The sequence below is a fragment of the Equus caballus genome, chromosome 10 (genome assembly GCF_041296265.1).
Source record: "Equus caballus isolate H_3958 breed thoroughbred chromosome 10, TB-T2T, whole genome shotgun sequence".
Classification (NCBI taxonomy): Eukaryota; Metazoa; Chordata; class Mammalia; order Perissodactyla; family Equidae; genus Equus; species Equus caballus.
Genome location: NC_091693.1, coordinates 23,485,424 through 23,504,934, shown reverse-complemented (window position 1 = coordinate 23,504,934; position 19,511 = coordinate 23,485,424). Strand labels below are relative to the sequence as shown.

Below are 19,511 nucleotides of genomic sequence, written 5' to 3'. Positions count from 1 at the left end.
TCTACTGGCCTGCCCATGTCCAGGGACTACATTTCCCATCAGCCCTGGCGGCTGAGGGCTGCACTTGGGGGGAAGGGTCCGTCGCTGTGTCAGCTGGGAATTGTGGTCTATTTGGGCTGTCCTCCCCACTCCCCCCACTCACAAGTGGGTCAAAGGAAAGAGGCCCCAGGGCGCGTCGGCCTGCTTTTTGCCTCCATCGCTGATTCCTAAGCTCACAGGTTCTGGTTGTTTTGGCTTCTCTGTCGTGGGGTGTCTCCCTCTGATCAAGTCTCCACGTCTCTCAACAGGAGGCTTGCCTTTCATCTTGCCTCTCAGGACTTCCCAGGCTCTGGGTCTCAGTGTGTCTATTTATTTATGTGTCTGTGAGCTTGTGTGTTGCTCTGGGTGAATATGTATGTGCTTGTGTCTCTCTGCCCGGGGTATCTACCCGACACGCTCAGTGGTCTCTGTGTACATCTCTACCTTCTGAGCGCGTGTCACTTCAGTCCTCTTTGTGGCTCTCTGCCTGTCTCTCTCTGTGGGTCTGTCTGTCTGTCTTCCTCTCGGGGTATCTGCTCTCTTGGGGTCTCTGTTCTTTCGCTCTCATGCTGCGGGTATCTTCTCTCCCTTTAGGAGCCTCTGTGCTCTCCCTCTCTCTCTGCTGCCCCCTCCCAGCCCCTGTCTCTCTCTTTCTCTGTTTGTTTCTATGTACGGTCATTGTCCCACCTCCGCACCCCCTTCATGCTCCAAGCTTAGAAGAAAACATCCAAACACGTCAGCATCAGCATCCCAAATTTATTCTCCAGCAGCTGTGGTCGGATGGGAGAGGCAAAGAGAAGAGGATGGGGGGGGGGGGGGCGGGGGGAGGGAGTCCCGAGAGCGGCAGCGTTCAGTTGGGGGTGGGGTTGGAGCAGGACTGGAGCCATGCACCTGGCAGGCGAGCAGCGATGGATTCAGGATGGAGTGTAGGACAAAAGCTGACGAGAACAATTGGGGAAGAACCCTCCATACATCCCAGGAATCCCCAGAGCGTGGAAGAGGGGCACTGGAGCACGGGGGCACAGCCTCCCACTTACTCCAGAAAGGAGTGGGGTGCGCGGGGCCTCGGGGATGGGCGGGCCCTCGAAGGTGGGGGGTTGTTCTGGAATCCGAGTCTGGAAAAGCCCACCCCAGGAGACTGTTTCCCAGGAAGAAAAAAGAAGGAGAGGTATAGATTCTACCAAGATGGTGTCTAGAACCCCATGGAGGTGAGGTGGTGGTGGTGGTGGTTCTGGAAGCTGGTGGAGGCGGAGTCCAGAACTCCGAGATGGGTGAGAATCTAGGGCTCAGAGCAGCAGAATCTAGAACACGGTAAGGCTCTAGAGACTGTACGGAGGTTAGACTGCCAGGAACGCTTGAGGGCGAGGGGGGCATCTAGCGTCCACGGGGCAGAGGCCAGAAGGCTGGGGAGCAAGATCTGGGAAGGGGGTAGTGAGTCGGAGCCGAGGCTGGCGCGGCGGAGGGAGCCATGGGGACACCTAGTGGCGGCAGGTGAGATTACATGACTGGCACCGGCGTCGGGCTGATGGGGCTGCGCGCATCCGGGTGCACAAAATCCGGGTTAACGTAGGTGAAGCCTTGGAAATCTGCCTGGTCGATGCTGGCCAGAACTAGGCGGTCTGGAGGGGTCAGCGCTGGCGCGGCCCGTGTGAAGAACTTGTCGAAGTTCTCCCCGCTGCGGCCGCACTGTGGGAAACGCCGGGAGGAAGACATGAAATTCTGCCCGCTCCTTCGGTGTGCGCCTAGCCTGTATCCATCTCCCGTCTGCCTTAGAACCTCTGCACATCCTTCGTGGCCTCGGCACCTCCCCTGAGGGAGGGACCCCTCCCACCTCCACACACAGGGATTGGAGCTTCTGAGTCCCACCCCGTAGGGACCCAGGTTTTGTTCCGAAAGGTGACTGACCGGGCGGGGTCTGAATGGAGGCGCGATCTCCAATCGTTCCAGCCGCTCCCAGTCGATCCAGCGGAAAAAGCCGTGAGCACGGATGGTGGGTTCCCCGTCTGGGCCTGAGCCCAGGCGCTTGGCGGGGTGCTTGGTTAGGAACTGTGAGAAACACAGAGAGAGACGGACGGACAGACAGAGCCCCGGACAGGGAGGCCCAGAGAACGAGAAAGAGAGGGAAAGACAAGAACAGAGGGACACGAGCATAGAGATGCAGAGAGAAGAATGGCAGGGGGAAGAGCGAGGGGGAGGGAGGGGGAAGAAGGAAGGGAGAGAGGAATAGGGAAGATAAATGAGATGGGATGGATGAAATCCAAACCCAGAGACCCAGGGACGGATCGAGAAAGAGAAAATCAGAGTGAGAGGGTAAGAGGGGCAAAGAAACCCAGAAAGAGAGGAAGAGGACAAGGGCAGAATCCCAGAGTGGGATGGAGGGAGGGAGGGAAATTGAAAGAGAGAGACAGACAGAGAGAGATTGAGAGGTTGGAGACCCAGAGAAAAAGGGGAATAGAGATCCAGAGAGAGGAGGAGATTGGGCGGTCAGGGACAGACAGAGCCCAGAAAGAGGAGGAAGACCCAGGAGACCAACACCCAGAGAAAAGGATAGAGACCAAATGTGTAGACAGAGACTCAGAGAAAGGGGAAGACAGACACCCAGAAAGAAAGGAGGAGAGAAATCCCCAGAGCGGAGGACAGATCCAGAGAGCATGTATATGGGAGTGGTGGGGGAAAGTAACAGAGACCCAGAGAGAGAGGGACAAAGATGCCAAAGGTGGGCAGAGACCCCGAATTACACAGAGAGAAGGTCGAGACACAGAAAGCCCCATCATATGTAGATGGAGGCAGAGAGATGAGACAGAAACCCAGAGAGAGACAGTCAGAGAGACATGGAGACAGGCGCTAGAAGCAGAAGTGCGCTAACATCTGTTGAAAAGCTGCTGTTGGCTAGGCTCTTTCTCCCGCACTTACTCCGTAACCCCAGGACTTCCGCAGGACCTGCCCCATTTGGGAGGGGTGGCCCTGGCCTCCCAGCACTTCCTGCAGTGAGCCAGGGAGAGGGGCCAGCAGAGGAGGATGAGATAGAGGCCACCCTTGGACGGGAGGTGGCAGCAGGGCAATAAATTATTGTTCTAACAAAATCTCTGTATTATATAAATTTTTCCAGCAGATGGAAGTAAGGTGACTTGAGGAGTGGAAGCCTTTTTCTACTGTGCACAGAGACACTGTGTGGGAAGGCCTGGGGGCATGAGTTAGGAGTCTGGAGAATCTGGGCGTCAGCGGGGGTCTTACCCCCTTGCAGATGGCCACGGCTTCCCGGGAAAGCGACTTGGGGTAGGTGACAGTTTGTTCCATGATGGCCTGAAACAGCTCCTCCTCATCCTCCCCATCGAAGGGGGGCTAAGGAAGTGGAAGGGATAAAGAGTCAGAGACTTGACTAACTGCCTCTCCTGACCTTCCCACCATAAACACAACGCCCACCCTCCCCTCCCAACTCCGCAACTTCCAAGGGAAAAATTTGGCCAAGCCACTAAAGGTTTATCTTCCTCCCTCTCAGACTCTCTTGTTTCCTATCTCAGATGCTTCAGCTCTCTGTACCTCTTTACTATTCCGTCTTTCTTTATCTGCTATGTAAATCAGTAGGGTGTTAATTAGGCAATATGTCGTTTAAATAGAAGAGAGAAAAAAACTGCAGGAAAACTGTGAAAGCATTCTGGTTAGAGGAGTGGCCTCTAGTCTTCTGGGATTAGGAAAAGCAATACCAAGGCAAGGATTCTCAATGTGGCGTCTATAGAGGGAGTCTGTTCATACAACTGAGGGGGTCCATGAACTTGGATGGGGAAAAAAATGCACCTGATTGTTCTTAAAAACCTCTAACTTAAATTTAGCATTCTCTTCGGTTATGAATGGAGGCAACAAACCACAATAACGGGACTTGTGGCTTCAACACCAATAGAAATCACAGATATTTTCTTATCACATTAGAGTTGCAGATATCTCAAAAGACCAGTCATCTCTGCTTCAGAATTCCTGGCAGACCTCCCTATTTACTTCCTAATACTGTGAAGTGTTACTATTTAATTTATTAATAGGAAGTCACATATATGTCCACATCCCAATGTTTAATATTTAGACAACTGTATACAGTGAAGTTAAATTTTAGTTGGTTAAGTTAATTCAATTAAAATTTTAAAGGTTTGATAACCATATTTCAATATGATTGATTTCTTTTGTAATCTTAGTATTTTATTTCGTGCATTTGAAAATATTGTTCTGAGAAGGGGTCCGTGGCGCAAAAAAAAAAGATGAAGAACTTCTGGCCCGTGCGAAGATAATGCTTCAGGACGACGGACAGTGCTACCCAGGGGGGGATCTCCCACCGCTTAGCACATCTCAATAGACTATAGACTTTCCTTCCTAGCCAGCTCCTCCCCATATGCAAGCCACCTAACAGGTGGCGCCCCGCTCCGCATTGCCTTGAGCCAATACAGCTTCTCAGCTTCCCTTACCTGTCCCGCCAACATCTCATACAACAGAACCCCAAAGGACCACCAATCCACAGACTTCCCATAGGGCTGGTAGGCAATGATCTGGCCGGGGAGGATGGAAGGCAAGGAATCATGATTAGTGCTTTAAGAAGCCTAAGGCCCCTCTGGCCTAACCCACTGGGAGCCCTACCCATTTCAAGTGTTCTCAGCACAAACTCTTCCCACTCAGAATACTTTGGTCAGAGCTCCATCCTTTAGAAAATTATGGAAACAAACTTTTACCTGCTTAGAACATTCTTTTGGTCCCTAATATAAAGACTATCTAAGGGCCAAGTCACAAGTTCCACCCATCTATAATATTTAGGTAACTGGACCCTCTCCTAATAATATCGGGTGCATAGGGCAAAATTTCAGAGACCAGAGATTCTTGAATCTGGATGCATTTCAGATTCAGCTAGGGTGCTGTTTAAAAATAGATGTTCCCAGCCCAGAAGAATTCCAGCCTCAATAGGCCAGAGTCAGAGTCAGGAAAATGTGTATATTTTTCAAAATCTCCCCAGGTGATTCTGAGTCCCAGCCAGGTTTTGAAACCATTGACATTGATTACTCGGGCACTACCATTGTACCACCTGGAAAGATCCAGGACGGCATCACCACCACCACCTCCTCCTTCAACTGAGACAAGTCGGGACACATTCTCTCTCTACTTAGATACAGTCAGATCATTAGCTCTATCTACTTAAAGTCAAGCGCATACTCCGCCTACTTGGAAAATTCAGGAGACAGCCTCCACACGCTTAATGTTCTCGAAGGACGGGCCCCACCCACTCAGAGTACCCTGGAAATCGTTCTCCATCTTCTTAGAATAGTCCCACAACAGGCCCTGTTCTCTTCGAATTCCTACGATGTGGTCCGTCTCTTTAGAACGTTCACCCACAAGTCCCGCCCACTTTGCCTATTTAGAGACCCAGCTCCGCCCACTTGCAACGCTCTGCGCAGGGGCCTCTCTGCGCTGCTCGCCTTTAGAACGCCCACGACTCACGTAAAGACCCCAGGGTCAGCCCCGCACCCCCATTGTGAATACTAAACAACCAACTATACCCACTCAGCGAACTTGGAGCGTGCCAAGAGCAGCGGAGTTAGGGTTACCTCGGGGGCTATGTAGTCTGGGGTCCCGCAGAAGGTGCGGGTGGTGGTCCCGGGGAAGACATTCTCCTTACACATGCCAAAGTCAGTGATTTTGATATGTCCTTCGGCATCCAGCATCACGTTGTCCAGTTTCAGGTCCCTGGGGGTGAAGTGGGGTCGGGTGGGTAGGAATTGCAGGAAGGGTTGAGTTCAGCCTGCTGGAGCCATCAGTTCAAATCCCTTGCCCTCTAAGGACCTGATTCTCTGAATTGAAAGGCCTGGGACTGCTCACCGGTAAATGATGCCCTGATTGTGAAGGAAGAAGAGGCCGATGGCAATTTCCGCTGCATAGAACCTGGAAGAGGGCGTGGCGAGTCAGAAGGTGCAAGGATGGACCCCATCCCCTTCCACCTTCCAGCCTCCACTCTCGGCCGAGACTCACGCCGCGTGGGGCTCCTTAAACTTGCCCAACTGCTGGATGTGGTACATCAAGTCGCCCCCGGTGACATACTCCATCACAAAATACAGGCGATCCTGCGGAGGAGTGGGCGGGGCTTAGAGGAGAGGACACGCCCACCAGGGCGTGGAAACCATCCATTTCTGCCCACTCCAGACAAACGTGGAAGGCTCCAGATAGACCCAAACACCAACCCAGAGCAACTGGCCATGCCCACCTGGAAGACCCAAAGATTCTCACCTGGCCATCTCAGAATCTCGACTGGCTCCATCCCCCGTTAGTACAAACTATCAAGCGTTCTGGTGCCCCCCTCTCTGAATTGAACACTGAGGCCCACCCACCATGCATTCGAAATCCCGGGAATACCAAAACCTCTTTCCACACTCGCTCACACATATGCTATCCTAGCCACCTATTAGGAAAGAGACAGCTGTTCAGGCCTCACGTGCAATTGATAACAGTAATTTTTTTAAAATCCGGGAAGCTGGTGACGCCCTTTCAGAGCTCTTGGAAGTCGTCACGCCCTCTCAAACCCTTGACGCTTCTGACTCCTTGTTGCGTTCCACAATCTTGGGGAAACGCCCCGTTCTTCACTCAGAATCCGAGTGACGACCTTGTCACTCGGAGCCCAATTGTAGGCACGCCCACTCAGGAGACATTCTCCTCCACGCCCTCCTTTACGCAAAAATCCTTTACTCGAAAAACACCCACTCAAGACCAAGCTGTTTCGAGCCACGCCCACTCAGGATCCCAGCCTTGTGGCCACGCCCCTCCAGAGCACCTGCATTGTGGCCACGCCCACTGAGGCGCCCGTCCCTCTGGCCACGCCCAATCAGAGTGCATATGGTTCTTTTGCTTTGCCATAAACTCGGAATTTCGAAGCAGATGCCTCATCCATCGCGGGGGTCGGGATGGAGGTTGGGGGGGGGGCGTGGGCGTGGAGACAGGGCTCCAGAGCCTTACCGGGGTCTGGAAGGTGGAGTGGAGCTGGGTGAGAAAGTGGGGCCGGCCTCCCGGGCCTCGGCCCCCGAGGGCCAGCACGCGTTTTTCCACCAGGGTGCAGTCCACGTCGTCATCCTGGACGATCACGTCTTTCTTCAGGATCTTGATGGCGTAGAGCTCATCAGAGCCCCTGCGCTCAGCCAGCATCACCTAGGACAGGGGCCCGAAAGGCCTGGTCCGTCTGGGGAACCCAGGATGCAGGTCCCTGCCCCTCCCTTTCGGGGACACAGAGAAACAGAATCGCAGGTCCTTCCTCTCTTTCTCAAGGGACCAGACGCCCTGACTTTGCCAACCAGCCCCTCGGGGAAAGTATCCGCATCTTTATGCCTCTCCTCCCCTGGGAGCCCAGGGGCCCCATCAAACCCTCTTTGGGGACTCAGTGGCCCTGTGCCCCTCCCTCCGCACCTCTTCCCTAAGGACCAGAAACCTGATCTCCCCCTAGACATCCTCCCCTTCCCCCAGAGGCCCGCAATCCAACCTTCCCAAAACTGCCTTTTCCTAGAACCATGAGGAAGCTGAAGTCAGAGATGTGCAGACGTCCAGGGCTTGCCCCGAAGAAACAGCGCTTGGAGTCCGTGGGACTAGGGGATGGGGAGGGGATGGGAGAGGAGGACGGCCCCATCCGCACCCGCTGTGAGAAAGAGGAAAGATCCGAGACAGTCAGACCCCAGCCGGGGGTTAGGAGATGCCCCTCAGAGAAACAGCGTCCAAGAATCAAAGGGATGGGGCGAGACGAGAGGTGGGGAGATGGGGAGGAAAAAAATATTGTCCCTGCCCCTCTCCTTGGCTCCAGAACTTTCTGTGACTTCCCAAAGCTTGGAGGGTTTATTTATTATATAACTTAGATAGCTTACTACATGCCACTAATCTTCTGAAAAACCCTGTTATCACCCCCTGTGCTAGAGAAGAGGAAATTGGCACAGAGACATTAAGTAACTTGCCCAAAGTCACACAGCAGGTAAAAAGCAGAGCCAGAAATAAAAAATTGTTTAAAGCCAGGGACTGTGTCTCCCTCCTTTCTGTTTCTCCACCATCACCCAGCACATGACTTGGAACACAACAGATCTCAGCAAAAGGGTGTTTAATGCATGAAGGTCTCAAGTGCTGAATGCACTTACTAATGCTCAACCTTCAGAGCATTCCAGAATATGAACACCTTTACTACCATTGTCCTCCTGGGCCAAGCCACAAGCTACTCCCACCTGAGTCTTCACAATGGCCTTCTTCCTTTTCCACTGTCTACCATCTATTCTCTACAGAGGAGTCGTCTTGTTCAAATATAATCATCGCAGGCCACCTCTGACACCCTCCCACCTCACACCCTTAAAAGCCATAATCCTTCCAATAACTGACAAGGCACCCTCTTCCCTCTCAGACTTCATCTCCTACTTCTCCCCACACCATGCCCCTCAGTTCCAGCCTCACTGTCCTCCTGCTGTGCCGCAGATACTCCCAGCCTGCTCCCACCTCAGGGCCTTTGCACGTGCTCTTCCCTCTGCCTGGAAGTCTCTCCTCCACTATCCTCATGGCTCACTCTCTCACCTCCTTTATGTCTTTGCCCCGTGGTTGCTTTGTCAGTGAAGCCTTCCCTGCTTACTGCAGTTAAAACAGCAAACACTTCCCCAACAGCACTCCCTGTCCTCTTTAATATTTATTTTTCTCCATATCGCTCATCGCCCTCTAACATATTATCATTGACTTCACTTTGTTTAACGTTTCCCCCTGAAGGTAAGCCCCATGAGGGTGGGAATTTTTTTTTTCTGTCTTGTTCGCTGCAACATCGCCAGTAATTAGAACCACGCCTTGCACACAGAGGGGCTCCACAGAACAGTTTTGGAAAGAATAAGTGAGGGAGAGAGCATGCCGTGTTTTGGCCTGAAAATCCAGCCTCCGTCTCCTCTGCCTGAGGAATCCTGGCCTTCCTCCATGGCTCCCATCTGTGGGAAGCTTTCTCTGACTCCCCCAGGCTCTGCCAGGTGCTTCGGGACTCCTTCCTGCCTGAGGCAACCTCCATTATCAAACACATTCCTTCTGGAGGTGAAAGTCTTTATCTATAACTCTCTCCTACGGTGAGAGAGAAGCTCCCTGGGGAATGGCCTGTTTCCACTCCCAGAACAGGGCATGGTTTCTGTGACACCTCAGGAAACAAGTGTTCCGTAAGTGAGAAAATGAACGGAGGAGAGAAAGGCCACAGTGATACGTAGACAGAAAAACTCAGAGAGCAATTCAGGTGCCACCTCCTCAGGGAAGTCCTCCCTGACTACCTCCCCCACAGGCTGGTTAGTGCCTCCTCTACGCTTCTTCAGTGTCCCGGGCTACCTCTAATTCAGCACATCATCCTGGAATTCAAGTATCCGTGACTGTGTCCCTACCTTGGGGAGTTGCCTGAGGGTCAGATTCACAAGACCGGCTGCCAAGTGTGTACTCAGCCCATGTGTGCGGGGATGAAGACAAACATCAGGGGAGGGAGATGTGGAGAGAGAGAGATCACAGGAATGTGTCTCCATTCCAGGCCTCATCGCTACTCACCTCATACAGTTCCAGGGGGTAGTTACAGGCCTGGCAGAGAAGAAAGCCAGAGTCAGAGCCCCTGGAGGGGTAGGAGATTGCCCTGGAGCACAGGGTGGGCACCCACAATACCCCCCAAGCCATGGGGATGGTTAGGAACTCTAATTCCCATCAGACCTTGGGGCAGGAGTCCCCTAGAAATGCAGAGGAAGGGGCCCCAGGGTTTTCTGGGAATTGTAGTCCTAGGACCAGGGGGGCAGCCAGAGTGTAGGGAAAGACCAGCTCTGAACTGTAAGAGGCTGGGCTGGGCTCCCCTGGGGAAGCTGGGGTCTGGGTACCTCAAACTTCTGGAGGAGGCTGCAGTTGTCAGCATCAGCCACCGGCACATTGTAATATTCGCCCTCCTCCTGGTTCAGTAACTTGTACCTGACATACAGACGGAGACCAGAGCAGGGCAAGAGTTGGGGAGATGTGTGGGGCGGGGGGGTACCCGTCGGACAAGCAAAGACATCAGAAGCAGGGAAAGAGACACAGAGAGACAGACACAGAGACGGAGAGAGAAGAAGTGAGATAAGGAGGGGGAGGAGGGGGAGGAGAGACAGAGGGTCCGGGGAGAAAGAAGCGCAGGGAGGCAGAGAGAATGACAGTGGCCTAGAGGAGAGAGACCACACGCAGACGGGGATGGAGACGCCCGGCCCCGCCCCCGCCCCGCCCCGTCCCCGCCCCCACCAGCCGTCCACCGGCGCCTTGAGCAGCTCCGAGACGCCGAAGGACATGGCACCCATGAAGTCGTTGCGGGAAGTCCGGTCCCAGTCCCACACCTCGACGCTGAGCCTGCGCTCCACATCCCCCGGCTTCAGGTTGCTGCGGGAAGGGTGGGGCGCAGTGAGGGGCTCGGCTCCTGGCTCCCCCCACCTCCCCATCCTTGGTGCTGGAGGAGGAGGCAAACCCCGGGACTTGGGGTCTGCTTCCTGCTCTGTAAGGTGGCTTCCCACCTCTGAGCCTCCCCGATATCCGGCCCTAAGGAAACCGAGACAGCTCGCTCTCTGTCTCTCTCTCTTCCTCCCACTTTCTTGGCCCCTTCCCATCCCTGTCTTCTCTCCAGATCTCTCTCCCACTCTGAAACTATGTCCCTCTCCTTCCTCCGGGTCTCTGTCCTTCTGTCTTCCTGTCAGTTGGCTTCTCTTTCTCTCACTGCCACCCATCCGCCACACCACCACCCTTCTGCTCGCAACCGCCTCCCCCCACCCCCATTTCCTTTGTGTCTCTTCTTCTGAGACTCTCTCTTCCATCTCTCTTACTCTGAAGTGGTGGGCTTTGATGGAGATTAAATACAGACCAGTCTGTCTGTCTCTCAGCTTCTGTATCTCTGTTCCTCTCCCTCAGTCACTCCATTCCCTTCTCCCACTACCCTTTTCTGCCCTTTTTTGAGTTCTCTCTATCCTAACCCCTCCCACCAGCTGCTCTCTGAGGTCTTGTGGGCCGCCAGGACCCTCAGATCATTCTCTGTCAGCCATCACAGCCTCCCCTGCACCCGAGGCTCACAACACAAAGGTCTCGTTCCACACGGGGTTTAGCGTGGCTTTCACCGTCCGGGTCTTCTGTTTTGTCAAGTTCCGAGGGTCTGGGATGAGCTTCAGTTTCACATAGGGATCAGACAGACCATTGGGGTCCATGGGGATGAGGTTACGGGCCTCACCAACTGAAGGGAGGGAGGCGAAGGAGGGCGGATGGGGTTAGAGACCCAGGAAGACGCCCCCCATCCTTCCCCAGGCAGCAATCAAGAATTCCAAGCTCTCAGCCTCCTTTCTTACGAGCCAGGTCATGAGACCCTCTCCAGGACCCGGAAGACAGGGCATACAGCCCTTTCCTCAGCGACCCAGACCCACAGCCCCTTCCTCCGTTAGGACCCAGGAGTCAGGATCCTGGCCATATCACCCGTAGTTACCCCGAAGCAGGTCTTCCCTCGTCCCTCCCTCTCAAGGACCTAGGTGCCTAGAATGGCCATTAAGAGGCGCTGCTAGTGGCAAGGGGGCCACGCTGGGGCTTCCAGATAGAAGGGGCGTGGCCAGGTGGTGCTCAGTCTTTGCAGGTGGGGTCAGGGATGTGGGCGTGACCTCCAAGAGGGGCGTGGCCTTCCCGTCTTGAGGGGCGGGGCAGGGTCGCGCTGGGGAATTCAATCAGCCCAGCGCTCTGGGGTGAAAGGGCGGGGCCTCACCCGTGACGTGAATCTCATCGGCAGTCGGAGCCCGGATTTCCAGCTGCAGGCGCCCGCGGCGCTCCGTGTGGTCCACGCCGCACAGAGAGGGCACGCTGCGCACACAGCGCCGGTGCACGTTCATCTCGCAGCCTGGGCGGATAAAACTGAGGGTAGTGCTTCAGGCCCCGGCCCCGACCCCAGATTCCATCTCCCAGCATTGCCCGAAACCCAGACACTGCGCTTTTGAAGGGACCCGCAGACTCACAGGAGCATTTCATGCCCTGGTGCACCAGCCCGTAAAGCAGGGAGCCACAGTGGTCGCAGAAGGTGGGGCTGCTGTAGCTGTGCAGACGGAACTTGTGCTTGTTCCGGGGATCCTGGGGGCAGAGAAGCGTGGGTCAGAGGGAGTCGGGAGGGAAGTCCTAGAACCCTGGGAGAGCAACCCTTGAACTCTTCCTCCTTCCACCTTGCTCTCCCAGTCTTCCTGCTGTTCCACCTCACTCACGCTACAGTATTGATTGAGCACCTGCTGCGTGCCAGGCACTGTGCTTGGTGCTGGGACCAGCCGTGAACAGAACAAATAAAAACTCCCATCCACATGAATTTTAGTTTCTAGTTTGAAATAGAGTGATCAGGGAGGCATCACTAACAAGGTGGCATTTGGGAAGAACCTGAAGGAGGTGGGGGCTTCTAAGGTCCCATAGTCCCTACTCCTACCCACTTCCCATAAGCTGTTCTCCCAGAACTTGTTGTGGGCCACTATGAACCCCAGATCGTTTACTGTCAGCCTCGGTCCATATCTGCCTCTTGATGATCTGCCTTCTCTGAGCCCCTTGTAGGATGGAGAATCTAATGTCTCAGTTAGAGGGCCCGAGGAGTCCTAAAGGAAAGTTTTAAGTGTAAACCGAATAGCAGGGCCTGGCATGTTAAATGTGCTTGGTGCTGTTACTCCTACTGCTGTGGTTACTATTAGTGATTTTATTGCAGTCCCCACATAGCCCCGGGTTTAAATAAGAGTTAGGCCATTTCCCAGCTGTGTGACTTGGGGCAAGTTAGCGCCTAGTTTTGAGCCTCGGCATCCTCCTCTGCCCAGTGGAAATAAACAATCTATATCTTGAAGCAATGTGAAATGTCCAGAGTGCAACTAAGCATGAATTTAGGACACCAGCAAAGCATTCCTCTCTCCACACCCCCGCCTCCTGCAATGTCTGATTGTCAAATAATTTGACATTTGCCTTTTTCGAAGAATGCCTTGCAAGAGTCATGCTGGGGTGAACATTCAGGACATCCTTGGACTTTTGCTTATTTTGCAGTTTAGTGGGGATTCCGTTTCGAGTTATACTTGGGTGGGGGCAGGTGTGGCCATTGCCATGATCTCTTTCAGTGCTCTGGGCCCCTAAATATCATCAGCTGACCCTAACGCACAGGGTGCCTGCCGTCTAAATGAGATACTGTGTGTGAAGGCCGGCAGCGGGGGGCCTGACACACAAGCGCTCCACGATGAGAGGCTGACATTATTATTCTCAAGGTGAAAGTCACTATCAAAAAGGAGACAGTACTGGGGCTCCCATTAGATAGACCAGGGTCCACGTTTTGACTCTGCCCACTACCAAGCTGTGTGGCCTCCCAGACACCATCCCTTTCAGAGACTCCAGCTTCCTCCCTATCAAATGGGGCCATGAGCCCTCCCTGAAAGTATCTTGCAAAGACGAAATGAAATCAGGCTTGTCGAACCCTTACCCTTCTTCTTCTTCTTTTTTTTTTGAGGAAGATTAGCCCTGAGCTAACATCCGCCAGCAATCCTCCTCTTTTTGCTGAGGAAGATTGGCCCTGAGCTAACATTTGTGCCCACCTTCCTCTACTTTATATGTGGGACTCCTGCCACAGCATGGCTTACCAAGCGGTGTGTAGGTCCACACCTGGGATCTGAACTGGCAAACCCCAGGCCACCAAAGCAGAAGGTGCGAACTTAACTGCTACACCACGGGGCAGTCCCCAAGCCCTTACCCTTCTTAAGCTCTTGATCCGTGTTCCTTACAACAAGATCAAAAGCATTAGGAAAAGGGACGGCCCAGTGGCGCAGCAGTTAAGTTCGCATGTTCCGCTTTGGTGGCCTGGGGTTTGCTGGTTCAGATCCCAGATGTGGACATGGCACCGCTTGGCAAGCCATGCTGTGGCAGGAGTCCCACATATAAAATAGAGGAAGATGGGCACAGATGTTAGCTCAGGGCCAATCTTCCTCAGCAAAAAGAGGAGGATTGGCGGCAGATGTTAGCTCAGGGCTAATCTTCCTCAAAAAAAAAAAAAAGCATTAGGAAGAAAAAAAAGAGCCAGAGTGATGGGGAGGAAAGCCCCCCTCCGCATCATTCACCTCTGTCTCCTCATCAGAATATGAATACTTTTACAATGATAATCATTAATATTTTGTCTCTTGCTATGTACCAGGTACCGTCCCAAGTATTTGACTCATTTAGTCCTGAAGTCAGTCCTATAAGATGGGCATGGTTATCAACCCCATTTTGCAGATGAGGAGCTCAAGAAGCACAGAGAGGTAAGTTAACCTCCTGAAGGTCAGAGAACCCAGGCGTGGTGCAGCTGGGGTTCAAGCACAAGTGTCCTGGGTCGGGAGCCTCGGCTCAGATGGGGACAGGAACGATACCCAACCTTATACACTGTTGTGCGATTCAATCTTGTACTGGATACAAGATATCTGACGACTGTGCGCAATGCGCGCTGGCTAAGTGGGAAGGAGAGTTGGTGGTGGAGGCGGGCAGCTGAGACGGCCAATCGGTAACATATATAGGCGCTGGTAGACAGTGGTGCTCAATATATGTTCTATGAAGACACCTCCTCTATGTAAACTTCAATTTTCTTCACCTGTCAAGCTGTCAAAATGCCTCAAGGACTCTGTGGATCTCTCTCTCCTCTCTCTGTCTCTCTGACGCGATTTCTCTCTCTGCCTCTTTCTCCATCTGCTTCTAATCAAGCCATCTCCAACCCTGTGCGCAACCCCTGACTCAAAGCCGCTTAGCCTGCCTGACTTCACTGAACTGTCAAAACAAGCCTGGGGATGTCTAGATAGATGCTGCTCCGGCCCATACAGTAGCCACTCACCACATGTGCTATTGACATTGAAATCAGTTCAAATTAAATGGAATTTAGATTTTCATCCTCAGTCACAGGAGCCCTCTCTCAGAGACTATGTTCCATCATTGCAGAAAGTTCTATTGGTCAATGCTAGATGGTCAGCCCCATTTTACAGAGGGGGAAACTGAGGCTCAGAGAGAAGAGTCCTAGGGCCAGAGAGAAAGTGAAGGAGGGATCAGGGCTGCACACCCAGGGTTGACTGTTCTTATAATCCCCTGATGTGGGGGGGATTGAGTGTATCTGTATGTGTGCACATGGGGGAATCTGTATATGCATGTGTGTGTGCACATGGAATCTATGTGCACACGTGTGTGCACATGGGTCTGTATATATGCATGTGTGTGCATGCATGGGGGTCTGTATATGCACATGGGTGTGTGTGTGCACATGGAATCTGTGTGTGCACATGTGTGGGCATGGGGGTCTGTGTATGCACATGTGTGTACACGGGGGTCTATATATATGCATGTGTGTGCATGCATGGGGGATCTGTATATGCACATGGGTGTGTGTGTGCACATGGAATCTGTATGTGCCCGCGTGTGTGCATGGGGACCTGTATATATACACACGTGTGCATGCATGGGGGTCTGTATATGCACATGTGTGTGCATGAATGGGGTCTGTATATGCACATGGGTGTGTGTGTGAACGGAGATCTCTATATGCACATGTGTGTGTGCATGTGCATTGCAGGATCTCTCTGGGCCCCCCCTTCTCAGCACCTCCTAAGCCTTTTTCCAGATCCACCATTTTCTATTCTAGTCTCTCTCTCCGGGAATCTGCACCTCTGTCTCTCTGAGTTTCTCTATCACTCTCTCAGTGTCTCTGGGTCCCTTTTTCCTTCCTCTTGTGTCACTGTCTCTGTTCCATTCCTCTCTCTCTGCTTTGATCTCTCTGCCTGTGTCTCTATCTTTCTTTGCATCTCTGAGATTTTTTTCCCATCTTATCTCGAGATCTCATTGCCTACATCAATATTTCTCTCTCTCTCACTCTGTCCCTCAGCTCTCTGTTTTTTAAATCTCTTGACTTCTGGATCACAGAGCACCCCCTCCAGTGCCGGTCTTTGGTCCCCTCATCCCTGCTTCCTCTCTGTCCCCCACCTGCGGCCCCAGCCTGCCTCAGTCCCCTCTCACTCCCCCTTTCCAGGCCAAGGGCAGGGAATCTGGGCCAGCCTAGCTCCCCCTATCTCTCCAGCCCCCCTCCCCTCCCAGCCTCAAAAATAGCAGGAGAAATTGGGACGGACGCCGAGGGGGTGAGGGCGGGGGCGCGGCCCGAGGAGGAAGAACCAGGTGTCCGAGCACTCACGTCCGTCTGGGGGCCCTTCCCAGCGCCTGGACACTCGAAGGTCACAAATTCGTGGCATCGTCGATGAACCACAAAGCTGCAGACTGAAGGTGAGAATCATAGAGAAGCAGAGACAGAGAGAGACCCCAACAGACAGAAAATCAGAAAGAAAGAGAGAAACCCCAACAGACAGAAAAGCAGAAATAGAGGGACCCTGACACAGACAGAGTTCAATAGACAGAAAATCAAAGGAGAGACCTCAACACAGAGAGAGAGAGAGAGAGAGACCAGGGGACAGGAATTCAAGAGACAGACCCAAAGAAAGACAGAAACAGAGACGCAGAGAAACAGAGAGAAACACAGAGCACAGAGAGCTCAATGCATACACACAGCCAAAGGGAGACAGAGAGAAAGAAGCAGAGACAGAGAAAGACAAAGAGACAGAGAGACAGAGAGAGCGAGACAGAGAAAGAGAGAGACAGAGAGAGACAGAGACAGAGAGACAGAGAGAAAACAGGATCCCATTGACAAATGCAGATCCACAGACAGAGATAAGAAAGCGAGAAGGAGAGAGGCAGGCAGACTTGCAGAGACAAAACACAGAGAGATGTCCTCTGACAGAAGCGAGAGAGAGCAGCAACTTGGGCAGAAGTGAGCCTGGGGGCGCCCTGCCGGCCCGCCTTCCTCCCTGACTCACTCTGTTCTCAGCAGTAGCAGCTGTTGCTTTAGGAGTCGCCCCCCTCTCCCGCCCCCCATAACTGCCACCCTGCCTGGCCCCCACCTGCCCATTGGTGACCCCGCCCTGGCCTGCCCCTGCCTAGGACAGTCGGTGTTGTCATGGCGACAGGAGCCTGGGGTGGGGGGGGCTCTGACTTTGCATCTCCAGCCCCCCCCTTCAGCTCCCCTTTTCCAAATCTCCCTGTTCCCATGGCAACAGATTCTCCAAATATCTGTCCCCACCTGGAGCCGGCCGAGGGAGGGGCCCCCAGCACCACCTCCGCGGTGGCCCCGCCGTCAGAGCTCCCTCCCCACCACAGGCTGTGTCTCTGCCACACCCCCCGCCCAGGGCTCCCCCGCGCCTCTCTGGGGACCAGAGAACACGTGTGTCAAGCCTCCCCAGCTGTGGGGCCCCAGCCTCCCCCCTCCTCAGGGTCCCAGGAGTCCAGGTCCTCAGCTCTTACCTTGACATTGCAGGCCCTGTTTTCCAATGCCCCTGCAAGAGTCAAGGATCTGAGGTCAGTGGGAAAAAGGGTACCTGGACCCCTCACCTCTGCCAGCCGTAGGAGGCAAGTGTCCTTCAACACTCGTCCCACAGGACCTGGCAGTCTGAGACCCAGCTGCCTCTTCCTTCTAGAACCCAGAAAGGGGCCCCCCAGCCCCTCCTCCCTCAGACCCAGGAGCCCTGGACCCCAGCCCCTCCTCCCTCTGACTCAGGAGTCCAGGTCCCCAGCCCCCTCCTACCCTAGAACCAGGAGCCAGGGCTGCAGCCCCCTCTTCCCTCATCACTCAGGGGTCTGGCATGACAGGGGTCTCTACCCATCGTCCCGTCGTCCCTCAGGCCCCCAGCCCCGTTCCCTCACCAGATGAAGTCGGTGCAGTGGCTGCAGAAGGTTGGCTGCTTGAAGAAGCGAGCGGTGAACTTGTGGCTCTTGACTTCGTGGACCACCTTCTGCCTCAGAGCCCCCTTTCTGCAAAACAGGGGTCGGGGTCCCCCCTCCGAATCGCCTCCGCCAGGGCCGAGGCCTGACATGGCCCCAGGAACGTCGCAGGGACCAGGATCCTGCCTTTCTCAGGGAACAGGTGGAAGGACGAAGGAGCCGGAGACTCAGGAGAGCGAATGAGCCCCCGGGAGATTCCGGGGTGGGAAGGAGAGGGGCGAGGCACCTCCAGGAGCGGAGCGCGCGGGCCAGGGAGCGGCAGCCCGGGGCGCGCCCGCTCCGCCAGGGGGAGCGGGCAAGTGGGGCGGAGAGCCGGAGGCACGGGCGGTGGCGTTGGGAGCTCCAGCTCCGGCACCTGCTGAAATGTGGGAGCCCCGGCTGGGGGGAGGCGTTGCCATGACGACCGAAGGGCGGGGTTTCGGCTTAAAGGCGTCCCCCTCCCTGAACACGGGACAAATGCCCTCCCCCCCAGCACACGTGCGCACACCCACTCCGGGGGCTGGCTGGAGGGAGGGGGCATCCTCTGAGCCGTGCCCTCCCCCCACCGCAATCTGTCGCCCGGGCCCGTCTTCCTTCCCCACTAGGGTGCCCCAGTGGGTCCTGTTAGCCCATTGCGACCCCTCTCGGATGTCTGTGTCTCTGACTGTGTCACTCTGTTTCATTCCACAAACTTTGTATTCACTGCTGGGGATCCAGTGGCGACCCCCAGGGGGGCTTGGTGTCTCCCTTTCTCTGATGCCCTCCGAGTCTTGACTTCTCTCTCTGGACCTCTGTGAAAGTGTATGTCTCTGTCTCCCTCTGGGAGCATCTCTTTGTCCCGGTCTCTGTTTCATTCCCTGTGTTCCTGGCTTGCTCTCTGTGTCTCTGTTTCTGTCTCTGGGTAGATCTGCATTCCTTTCCTTGTCTCTGGAAATTTCTGTTTCTATTTCTCTGTTTTCTTCGCTGTGTGTCTCCATCTGTCACTCATCCGGCGACCCTCTGGGGTCTTGGTGTCTCTCTTTCTCATTGGATATCTGTCTCACCGTGAATCAGTCTCCCTGTTTCTCCCTGTATGTCTTATAAATTCTTGTGCTTCCGCCCCCCTAAATCTCTCCCTCTCTATTTGTCTCTCTGGCTCTGTGACTCTCTCTATTTCTCTCGCTCAATCAGGCTGTGACTCTGTGGGTCTCTATCTGTCCCTCTCTCTGTGTCTTTCTCTTTGAAACTCAGTCTCTGTTTGTCTCTCTCCCCGTCTCTCCTCTTCTATGTCTCTCTCTCTGCGGGTCTCTCTAAATCCTTCCTGTCTCTCCCTCTCTCTCTCCCTGTGTCCCTGTCTCTGATCCGCTCTCTGGCTCTGTCAATCTCTCCCTCCGTCGCGGGGGTTTCTCTCAATGTTCGAGTTGCTCCGTCTCCCCCACCCCCATCTTTGTCCCCTTCTCTCCCACTCTCTCTGGCTCTATGAATCTCTCTCTATATCTGGGGGTCTCTCCCTCCCTCCACGTCTCTCTGCGACTCAGTCTCTGTCCTTCTCCCCACGTGTCTCTCTGGCTCTGGAAATCTCTGCGCATCTCTCCGGGTTTGCGAGGGTCTCTCGGAACGCCGGCCTGTCCTTCTCCCTCGCTTTCCCCCCTGCGTCGCTCCAGCAGCGTCTCCGCCTCTCTGGCCGCACTCTGTCCCTCCCTGAGCTGGCGAGCGCT

General features: G+C 54.3%; 1 protein-coding gene across 1 annotated transcript; it reads right to left on the bottom strand.

Moving 5' to 3' along the window:
* Positions 1-754: 754 nt before the first annotated feature.
* PRKCG (protein kinase C gamma) lies at positions 755-19,504 on the bottom strand. The gene is made up of 18 exons (XM_001493695.7): positions 17,758-19,504; positions 17,359-17,390; positions 16,199-16,281; positions 12,009-12,120; positions 11,762-11,893; positions 11,089-11,245; positions 10,273-10,407; positions 9,882-9,969; positions 9,565-9,594; positions 7,514-7,666; positions 6,997-7,185; positions 6,019-6,110; positions 5,869-5,931; positions 5,598-5,736; positions 4,470-4,550; positions 3,253-3,360; positions 1,924-2,064; positions 755-1,704 (listed from the first exon to the last, which is right to left on the bottom strand). Exons 1-18 carry the CDS (start codon positions 17,925-17,927, stop codon positions 1,516-1,518), a joined length of 2,094 nt encoding a protein of 697 aa, XP_001493745.1. The 5' UTR covers positions 17,928-19,504; the 3' UTR covers positions 755-1,515.
* Between the last annotated feature and the right edge of the window lie 7 nt (positions 19,505-19,511).

Coding starts and splice junctions, on each gene's coding strand:
- PRKCG (XM_001493695.7), bottom strand. CDS start 17,927: ATGTCAGGCCTCGGCCCTGGCGGAGGCGATTCGGAGGGGGGACCCCGA. Junction 11,894..12,008: donor CCAGGGCATGAAATGCTCCT/GTGAGTCTGCGG, acceptor TTATCCGCCCAG/GCTGCGAGATGAACGTGCAC. Junction 7,667..9,564: donor ACCCCCTGGAACTGTATGAG/GTGAGTAGCGAT, acceptor TCTTTCTCACAG/CGGGTGCGGATGGGGCCGTC.